At 48.0% G+C, this 10,679-nt stretch overlaps 1 protein-coding gene across 2 annotated transcripts; it reads left to right on the forward strand.

The window, feature by feature from the left end:
* Positions 1-61: 61 nt before the first annotated feature.
* Positions 62-7,293, forward strand: uri1 (URI1 prefoldin like chaperone). Of its 2 annotated transcripts, none has more exons than XM_084673046.1 (11): positions 62-434; positions 1,717-1,751; positions 2,086-2,164; positions 2,386-2,521; positions 3,751-3,842; positions 3,921-3,987; positions 4,094-4,304; positions 4,865-5,129; positions 5,266-5,426; positions 5,538-5,778; positions 6,454-7,293. In XM_084673046.1, exons 1-11 carry the CDS (start codon positions 363-365, stop codon positions 6,634-6,636), a joined length of 1,542 nt encoding a protein of 513 aa, XP_084529172.1. In that variant the 5' UTR covers positions 62-362; the 3' UTR covers positions 6,637-7,293. The 2 variants fall into 2 exon arrangements, with proteins under 2 accessions (XP_084529172.1, XP_084529173.1); XM_084673047.1 differs by having other exon boundaries at positions 4,883-5,129.
* The last annotated feature ends 3,386 nt before the right edge of the window (positions 7,294-10,679 follow it).

The following is a 10,679-nucleotide window of genomic DNA, read 5'->3' on the forward strand; positions in this document are numbered from 1 at the left end:
TGAATGTCGTGTGTTTATGTAATATTTGTTGTTATTCTACAGTACCCAGAGTACACCGCGAAGCAGATAGAGGAATATGGCGCAGGGTCAGTGACGGGGAAAGGACGCCAAACAGCTGAAGGAATATAATTCCGTGGATATTTCTGGTGATCATGCTGAAATCCTGATTTGAGAGTGTGAAATGGTCTTATTTCCTAATCGCTGGATAACTACCACTGCCCCATTGATGAATAAGAGAACGGCTTTCAGGAATACCTGCAACTGCATTCATAAACATTTCTTTAGGACTCACAACCCCTGAGCTTTGTTTGATTCACAAACGTCACCATTTGTATTTGATTGGCTGGGAAACACATGGGAATATGGATAAGAAAAGTAAAATGAATATCGATACACCACGGGGGATTGATAAACTGCGAGAGGAACACATGAAGGTAAAATAAACTGACGTAGTTGGCTAAGCCAGGGGCTTGCTAGCGATATAGCTGCGTGTGGTGCCATGCACGCGGCGTGGTCAACTCAGAATCTTGCAATTTACTATGATTTTATTCGTTTTTTACTGGAATTTTTTAATGACAGTTGATGTTTTGCATGAAGTTGCTTGCAGTGAATATATGCTGGTAGATAATCCCACCCCCAAATGCAATGCAAACTTTCACTTTCTGCTAGGCTATTTTCTAGAAGCTTCCTTCTTTGCTGGTCACATGTTGTTGTTTTACGGTTAGATTCAAATTGTATTTTTGTGAACTCTCAATAATGAAAATTTTCAATTGTGACAACGGAATGTTTTTTAAAGCATGCATTGTTGTTAACATTGCACCATGACACATGTTACACATTTAAGTGGTTGTTTAGAGCCGTTGGCCCAGTTGGATGCAGATTTAAAGGTAGTCGCACCATTGAACCGACTGGGAAAAGCTTCTACTTTTGCCTTGAAATTGACGAACAGTTTCAGACCTTATCAACACTAAAGTTTTTCTAATGCATCGTCATTCTGCACAACCTTTGTGTCTGGGCTAAGGTCCTACAGATGACAGCACAGTAATAAAATGTAGTATAATGTGTAGAGCGTAAATTTTTTGGAGCTTACTTCCTCTTTCTAAACAAACAGTAATATCAGACACTTTTAAGAACAGTCTGTGGCACTGTCCTAGGAAAACAGAAACCAATTTATAAAAACAAACAAACATTTGATAAACACAAGGGAGGAAAACCCTGAACTAGTCCACAGGTGTTCCAGACTGCTGCGGCCCAGACGTGGTGATGAGTGACTGGCTGGAGAAGAGGGCCGACCTAGGGCCCCACTGGATGTGGGGGGGATGTGGGAAGACTGTGGCCTTTGACCCTTGTCCAGCACAGCCTGGAGGACTGTCCGTCCGTCCGTCCGTCCGTCCCCCCCCCCCAAAAAAATACAAAGTTGAAGTCCCTGATATGTTCCAGTGTAATGCATGGGTCGAGACGTTTCTTTAAAAAGGAAATATTCCAAGTAAACAGAATTTCGTTTATTTTATACAAAGCATGTCTACATGCTGTTTTATTGTTCTTAGCAGAAGTGGCTGATATGTCACCAAGTGATGTAATGCATGGGTCTGGGAGATGTCCAATACTGAGACTGAATCACCCATTTAAGGCTAGTCTATCCATATAGTTGAGAGAAGGCAACGTGTTGAGTTTGATATTGTCGTCTCAAACAGTAATACTTGAGTTTCTTAACAGGTGGTGAAAGACTGTGATGGTCAAATTCAGCACTGGTGAGTTTTGTCGACACTGGCCAGACAGTGGTTCAATGCCTCCTCCACTCAAACACAATAGGCTTCTCGTAGCATCTTCTTAAGTCGGCTAGTGTCAGGGTTATCCACTCATCTAAAGAAGTTTGTTGTGCATCCTGCATCAAAAAAAAATCACATGTTAAATCTATGTTCTGTGCACTTATTTGTCATGTTATGCCAGGTTGCTTTGCGTTGTCTTGTCCTAAGAATTTCAGTGCCCAGTCTGAACCTGTGTTGTTCTGTGCATTGGACAATAAAAGACTTGAACTTGAACCAATGGAGTAATCGGTACAATCTGATTTTTTTTATCTAACAGGAAGAAGGTAGAGGGAGACTACAATTCCCTGGAAGAACGCCTCCAAACCCTCCCGGATAAGCTGTCCTATGACATCATGGTATGACTCAGTGTTTGAGAGACAGGGTCCATGGTAACAGGCCAACAGCACTAATAGGTCCCAAAGCAGCAGTCGCTGCTGCAAACACCCCCCCCCTCCCCGCAACACACAGCTCCAGCTTCTCTTCGATTGTCACTTTACATTTACATGACACTTTGTTCTGAGCTCCCCCTTGACGTGTATTCTTTGACGCTTCATCTCGTTCCTCCATGTTGGATTAGGTGCCGTTCGGTCCTCTGGCCTTCATGCCGGGGAAGATGGTCCACACCAATGAGATCACAGTGCTGCTAGGGGACAACTGGTTTGCCAAGTGTTCTGCCAAGCAGGCCCAGGGGATAGTGGAACACAGAAAACAACGTGAGTTGGTTTCCAGTGGCTTTTTTTTTTACCAGAGGATGTGCGTGTTGAACGATTGTATTTGTCTCAACACTATATTTCAGTCCACTAGAGGGCAATGTGGTTTAACCTTTAGGTTTGGTAATTGACTGTCTCCCTGATCAACTGCTCTTCAAGTGAACTTTTCGTGGGCGACGGCGTTAACAATGTGTGGTCATGTTGCAGGGCTTTGGTAGCATGGTAGCTTAGATCTCTATTGACGGAGGAATCGAGACAGAGAATAAAGTCAATCACTTAAATATGTATTTGTTTGTAAACAGCAGACTGCAAGTTTACCCAGCCTTTGCTTATCTATGTGATGAAACAAATGTTAATTAGTAATGAGTACTTTTGTGTTTCTTTTTTGGGGTTCTTCCTCCTTTGGGTTTTTTACTTTTCCACAGGACAAGAAAGAACCTTGTCTGTTCTAGGCTTTAGCTCTGGAGATGTTCCAGTTGTACAACAGGCTATGTTGTAGTTCTATAATACAGGCTACGACTCAGCATATCTCCCTGTCTACCGGCCCTGTCCTCTGAAAAGCTCTTTGTGAAGTTCTATGGACTCAGCTATCCGACTGTGATGTGAACAAGATTGGAGTGTGGTGAAGCAGAAACTTAGCTTACAACACCTCTTCCCCTGCCCTGCTCCCCTGCCCTGCTCCCCTGCCCTGCTCCCCTGCCCTGCTCCCCTGCCCTGCTCCCCTGCTCCCCTGCCCTGCTCCCCTGCCCTGCTCCCCTCCCCTGCCCTGCTCCCCTCCCCTGCCCTGCTCCCCTGCCCTGCTCCCCTGCTCCCCTGTCCTGCTCCCCTGCCCTGCTCCCCTGCCCTGCTCCCCTGCCCTGCCCTGCTCCACTACCTTGCCTGTATCCACACAGCCCGGGTCCTGGAGGTCCCCAGCATGGCTGGCTGGGTCCTGTCATGCAGCTGTTGTCTCGTCAGCCCCGCTCTTTGACCTCTTTCCCCGTCCAGCTACCGCGGGGCTGGACTGCTCCCGATCGCCATGGCAACCCCGGTCCCCTTTGCCTGCTATTAGCAGAGAGGTTCCTAATTGTTGTGAAGATTTAATGATCCGAGTACTCACACAGGGCCAGAAGGCATTTTCAGCTGTTTGTGTCATCACTTTCCTTCTTTCCTCTCCCTGCCCTACGTGGAGTGAAATGAGAATAACCGATTTTTATTTTTTTGCTCATTTTCTGTGTTCTTCCATGTCGCAGACGTGAAGAGCGCCGTGGATGACTTGCAAAAGACAAGGAAGACCTTTGAGGCCAGAGTTAGTTTCACACAGGACCTGGGGAAACTGTCTGAGGTAGGTGTCAGCCCTTTCAGGACTCCATATCCACCTTCTCACCCACCGCATGCTCAAGTCCTCTCCCGTCTCTCCCAGGGTAAAGGGGACTATGTTGACATCAGAGAAGAGGTCGAAAACAAGGAGAAAATAATCGTCTCCAAAGGTGGGTCTGTTCTACTGGCCCCAATGACAATCGAGTGACTAGATGACACGGAACTGCACAAAGTGTAGAGGTCTGGTAAACTGATGAGAAGTCTGTCCACACCCAGGAAAGCAGCGAGTGGCCCACAAGCCCCACTCCAAGCCCAAGAGAGAGGCTGTTGTGGACCTGGGGGAGGAGGGAGAGGAGGAGGAGGAGGATGGGAGTGGAGGAGGAGGAGGAGATGGAGGGAGCAGGAGAGGAGTTCTGTCCGAGGAGGAGCTGTGGGCGAAACTAGACGAGCTGGAGAAACAGGAGGAACAGCAGGACGAGGAAGACAGGTACGAGACGTGCACACACTCACTCTCTGTGTCTCTCTCTCACTCTCTCTCTCTCTGTCTCTCCCCACTCAATCTGTGTCTCCCCACTCACTCTCTCTGTCTCACTCTCTCTCTCTCCCACCCCTCTCTCTGTCTCTCTCTCTCTCTCTCTCCCACCCCTCTCTCTCCCACCCCTCTCTCTCTCTCTCTCCCACCCCTCTCTCTCCCACCCCTCTCTCTCCCACCCCTCTCTCTCTCTCTCCCACCCCTCTCTCTGTCTCTCTCTCTCTCTCTCTCCCGCCCCTCTCTCTCCCACCCCTCTCTCTCTCTCTCTCCCACCCCTCTCTCTCCCACCCCTCTCTCTCCCACCCCTCTCTCTCCCACCCCTCTCTCTCCCACCCCTCTCTCTCTCTCTCTCTCACCCCTCTCTCTCCCTCTCTCTGTCTCCCCACTCACTCTCTCTGTCTCACTCTCTCTCTGTCTCTCTGTCTCTCTCTCTCTCCCACCCCTCTCTCTCCCTCTCTCTGTCTCTTTCATCCTGACAGCCTTGCTGGGTCTGTCTCTCTCTGTCACCCTAACAGACCATGTCCTTCTGCCAGGTTGGGAAGTGCAGTAACCAACGGTGAGGACTCCTCTTCCTCTGAGGAAGAAAAGGAGAGGGAGGGGGGCCACAGTGAGAAGGAACTGGGTCAGGGCAAGGGCGAGGGCTGGAGACCTGCCCCTCCCGACTCCCAGGTCAACGGGGTCACACAGCTTGCGGCCAGGGGCGGGGAGGAGGACGAGGAGGACGAGGAGGGCAGCAGTCTGCCCACCATCTACTTCTCTCACACGGTGGAACCCAAGAAGGTTAGCTGGTGACAGCTCTATCACCCGAGTGTGACCGCCTGACGGAGGGATTCCATAAACGACTTCCTGCTTTTTTTTTCCAGCTGCTTGGCCGACCTGTCTCCCTCAGCCCTCTGTCTGTGGGTCTCCCTTTCAGGTGAGGATAAACACAGGGAAGAACACGACTCTAAAGTTCAGCGAGAGGAAAGAGCAGAAGGAGCAGGCGAAGAGGAGAAGGAAGAACAGCGGCGGCAGCAACGGCAACGGCCACGCTCACCACGAGCACCACAGGATTACCTCGCCCACAGACGTGTACAGGTGACGCACGCAATTCACCACACCGCGGGGGGGGGGGGGGGGATTTTTGACCCAGAGTGGTCCGTGTGCCCGTCTGACGAAAGGATGCGTTGTGATCGGTTGTCGGCGCAGGTTGTTCGTGGACGTGAAGAACGGCGAGCTGATCCCCAGGAAGTCCATCCTGAAGTCCCGAAGCCGCGAGAACAGCGTGTGCAGCGACACGAGCGAGAGCAGCGCGGCCGACCTGGACGAGCGCCGCACGCTGCTGCGCTCCCAGAGCCATGACGACGTCACCACGCACAGCGACACCAGCGACGGCATCACGGAGGAGGACAGCCCCACCGCGGGGGGCGCCGCCGCCTGCCACTTTGAGGTACTGACCCGCAGACGCATCATGCAGACCAGGGCTTCCTGCAGAAAATGTGTTAGTTGAGGTGGTAGGGTGGGGTTTGCCGATAGACTAATGTGTTCTGCAGAGAAGGGAGACTGGCGTTGGTCACGGTTTGGAATGGAAGGGAGAAAACAGGACAACGGCGGATATCGCAATAAAAATATATTTTTGAAGTATTCTTTTTTAATGTATTTTTGACTTTGTAGTTAAGGCGGCAGGCGTGTGTTGCTTAGGCGGCCGCCTTGACTGAAAAGAGCTGCAGGAAACCCTGATGCAGTCGGGGGGCCTAGTCATGTGGTGTGTGGACGCCCCTTGAACAGGCGGCTGGTTGGTGCTGTCTGTTAACACCAGGGGGCTCCCCATGACCTGGAAGTTTTACATTGTACTGATGTTGTGTTTTTATCCAAATAGGAGGTATATATATGTATATATTAGTATACAAATGCATTTTATTACATTTATTTCTACTGCATATAGAAAGTAAAGCAGTCAATCAAGGCTCAGAAGTGCTTAGTTCTAACTGTATTTCCCATGGTCAAAATCAAGAAACGTTTTGCAGTTACCAGGCACAGCACAAAGTAACCACATCCCAGAATCATCATAGAATGATGCCTCCACCGTTCCCCTGGTAACCACTTTGATCTTCTGTGTCCCCAGGCCTTCTCAGGCACGGTGGTGGAAAAAGATCCCCTTCCCTCCTCCACCCCCCACCTCACCCTGGCCGCCCCAGCCCTGCCCACCATCCCAGAGAGACGGCTGGAGGAGGTAGGGCCCGAGGCCCTCCAGGAGCCCCCCAAAAGGCTCTCCAAGTTTAAAGCTTCGCGGCTGCAGCATAAGTGATCCAAAGAGCCGGTCTCTAGGACCCAGGGTCCTTTTTTAATCTCTTTTTCTACTCTTGTTGACAACCCTCTGCTGGACATACCGTGCACCCACCAAGTTCTGCTTCAGTTCACTGGGCTTCTTATACAGCATCCTGTCCTAGTCTATGGTAGCCTTGTTTAGAAAGTAATTAATGAGACTTAATGATAACTTCCTGTCTCTTAAGGAACGACATCTATCAATCATGCTCTGAAGAGTATAAGTTACATTTCTCTTATACTGTGTACAGCCTGACCCCACTCCAAAACATCACCGCTGTAAATGGTTGTTTATTTAGCTTATCTAGTCAGAAAGCAACTTTTGTCTTTAGTCAACTAGATGCTCATTTATTTCTTGGTGTGAAGGTGTGTTCCATCTTTGTGTGTCTGTTAATTTTCTCCTTAACCAGGCCAGTGAAATCTGCTCCTATTTGAAACTACATCCTTTACTTTCATGAAATCTTTGCCTTTATTCTTTTCTAAGATGATTATCTGGGCAGGTGCTGACTGGCTTGCTATGGTCCCTAGCTCCTGCCCCTTTGCCTATTGAATGTATGTCTTCCTTACTGACCAGCTTTATGTAAAAATTATAATAATTATATTGATGTCAGCTGTATGGAAAATAAACAGTTTTGGCCAATTGTAGTACCAACTCTCCTTCAGTCAGCTACAAGATTGGCGAGGCGAGGGGGATCTAGAGCAGAGGTCTTCAACCCTGGTCCTCAGGGACCCCCTGCCCTGCATGTTTTAGCTCCAACTTGGCTCCAACACACCTGATTCAAATGCATGTTCGTTACCAGGCTTCTACAGAGCTAGATAACGAGCCATTTATTCGAATCTGTTGTGTTGGAGCAGGGAAACATCTTAAACATGCAGGACAGAGGGGGTCCCTGAGGACCTGGGTTGAGAAACCACAGTTTTAGATGTTTCCCTGCTCCAACACACAGGATTCAAATGAATGGGTTGTTTTCAGGCCTCTGCAGAGCTTGATAACAACCCATCATTAGGATCAGGTGTGTTGGAGCAGGGAAACATCTAAAACATACAGGACAGTGGGCCCCAAGGACTAGGGTTACAGACTACTGATCTAGAGAAACACCTCAGGAGAAGGATTCTACCTCAGGAGAAGGATTCTACCTCTCCTGCTATTTTACACATTGTATAATTTTGCAGCTGCCTGTCCAGGAATTAACCCACACACAATATGAGTTCCTCCAGAGTAGGTTTAATTAAAGTTGCTCCTCTGAGTTAACAGGCTATCACTGTCTGCTGTGGCAGGCGGTGTGGGTGCAGCGTTATGATAAGGAGCTTTAATGCGGCCCTGAGATGATCCCTCTCGTCTGGAGTATCATCCCACTGAATGAACGTCCAGGTTAGCATGAGATTAGCCACAGATTATCCTGTGCTTTAAATGGCAGAGAATGGTCCGAGAAGCCCCAGATCAATCGACTTAGCAGAGCTTTAGCTTTTAAAGGTAAATATGTTGGAAGTGCATGTTTCAAAAAGGTGGGATTGCAATAACACAGTAATAAGTGTGAAACAACAGTGAGATCTTCCTCGCGTGGATTATCGTGGGATTATCTGTAGTTGGATGAGGAATCCTTGAGGAAACAGACAGCTACTGTTGACCAGACAGGTGCTTAGATGACCTGAGGATTATCTCAACATCGGGCTACATGGTTCATATCGTTTCTTTTAGAACTGACACAGACCTGCCAACGGAGTCGGGTGGAACTCTTGCTGAGAATCTGTTGAAACCCAGTATGTTATCTTGGGTGAGATTCGTTTTACAGGCAACCATGTTTGAGGGTACAGACATTTACATTTAGTCATTTAGCAGATGCTCTTATCCAGAGAGACTTACAGGCTGGGAATTGAACCAACAACCTTCTGATTAATAGCCCGACTCCCTAACCGCTCAGCCATCTGACCCCCCACCCCCCCTAGCTAGAACTCAATAGTAGTAAATTTACTTGTAAAGCATGTATTGTGTTCGGCGCGGTTGTTTTCATCTGAATAAACCTCCCTCACTTGACTAGAGAATAACCCATTGTGAAGGTCACGGAGAAGACAGCTAGGTGATAGACGTTACAAGCATCCAATTAAACTCCAGGAGCAGAGGCCTGGGAGAGCTCTTAGCACTTGTTAACTAAGAAAAACAGCGGAATCGTAAGTCAAGTCATCCTTCGTGCTCTCGGTGCCTGGAATCAAATGCAGGATTACAAAGGACGCCTGCATTATTCATTACTTGCAGAAAGGGTCGTAGAGGGCAGTCCTCATTAAAAAGGTCAAATAAATTGTTGAGGATACAGGTACACAGCGCTGAGTACAGTGTGTGTGTATGTAGAGAGATGGTTTACTATTTAGCCGCAATATGTGAATGTAGTCTGTAGATAACTAAAGGCTAGTATAGACTTGTGGTATTTGGGAAATTATGCCTGATATGCACACTCACCGATAAGAATCGCCATGAGGGCTGATTTGAAGAAAAATATTTGGGAGCAAACCTACCTGTCGGCGAAGAGCCGGCTTGCATTCACTACACGTCAATAGCCAGATGGGGGAGACGTATAGCTTCAGGACATCTAAGTTCTCTGGAGTCATTTAAAAAAACCTTCCTCCTGCTCTGACTATGCAACTGCTCCGTTGTTCATCAGAAGAACACGCTCAACAATCTAGTAACCGTAATTTGAGGTCTGACTGCTCGTCACTGTAATCGCAGCTTCACCAGAGAAGAAACTCATTCAACCCGTAACTCGTCACTTGCCTGAGCTGTCACTTCGGGTCCAGTCCGATCTAGAGATTCAAGGTAAGATTTTTTACCGGGTTACGATGATGATTTATTTTTTATATTAAGATATAGAGTTTGCGGATTCAATTGCGATTAATAACATGCATTCGGAATATGAGCAATTTTGAAATACGTGTCCTCCATTGAAGCAAGACGAGACGATGCAATTAACGCTTTCGTCAAAAAAAATAAAGTTGCCTGCGGATGTTCATGTAAGTGTACATTAAGAGAAATTATTTTTAACAGAACTAAAGTAAACTAAAGCAACTAAAAAGATCCCTCGACCGTCATGCGACGCAACATATCTGGGATAGGATCAACTTGATCACTCCTGGATGTGCTGTATGGCAATGATTGAATGAAACAGTGCATGATTGATTTTCTGCGAATGTAAAATGTTGCAACAAACTAATGGTTTTATTGACCGCTCACCTTATTTTAACCATACTAGGATTACATAAATGAGTGACTATCACAGTTATTGTAAAAAATAGTCACCATCAGTCGCAGTCCCAGAGGAGTGTGTCACTTGTCAATTTAATATTTTATAAAAGATGAAACAGGTGGAAGGAGTATATTATGTGTGACATGAACCACATATCTTTCCGGCTCTCTTCACCTGGATAGAGATTGGTAGCTGGTAGCTATATTGATTCCCCCCACAAACACCCACACAAACACACACAACACACACACCCCTTCTGACTCCAAATGCTCTCCTTTGAAGCGATGATGCCCCATCTGTTATACCTCTCCAGACCCTTGCGTCGCTACCCTCGCCAGATCCTCTCTCTGACTAGTCTTGCCAACCCCTGTTTCATCTCCTGCTACCCTCTCCTCATCTTCTTTCTTCCTCTCTCCTACTCCTCTCTCCTGCACCCCTCTCCTCCTCCTCCTCTCCTCCTCCTCCTCATTCTCTTCTGCCATTCTCTCCTCTTTCTCTCTCCTGCTCCCCTCTTCTACCCCTCTCTCCTCTTCTCTCTCCTCCTCCTCGGTCCTGCTCCCCTCTCCTGCACCTCTCTCTTCTCTTCTCCTCCTCCCTCCTGCTCCCCTCTCCGCTTCACTCTCCTCCTCCTCCCTCTTCCTCCCTCCTCTCCTTTTCACTCTCCTCCTCCTCCCTCTTCCTCCCTCCTCTTCACTCTCCTCCTCCCTCCTGCTCCCCTCTCCTTTTCACTCTTCTCTTCCTCCCTCCTCTCCTTTTCACTCTCCTCCTCCTCCCTCTTCCTCCCTCCTCT

Source organism: Hypomesus nipponensis, chromosome 14 (genome assembly GCF_054491055.1).
Source record: "Hypomesus nipponensis isolate SF chromosome 14, ASM5449105v1, whole genome shotgun sequence".
NCBI lineage: Eukaryota > Metazoa > Chordata > Actinopteri > Osmeriformes > Osmeridae > Hypomesus > Hypomesus nipponensis.

Bases quoted from the DNA above. Each gene is read 5' to 3' on its own strand.
- uri1 (XM_084673046.1), top strand. From the start codon at position 363: ATGGATAAGAAAAGTAAAATGAATATCGATACACCACGGGGGATTGAT. The intron at 2,165-2,385 runs GTATGACTCAGT...ATGTTGGATTAG, and splicing joins AGCTGTCCTATGACATCATG to GTGCCGTTCGGTCCTCTGGC. The intron at 3,988-4,093 runs GTGGGTCTGTTC...GTCCACACCCAG, and splicing joins GAAAATAATCGTCTCCAAAG to GAAAGCAGCGAGTGGCCCAC.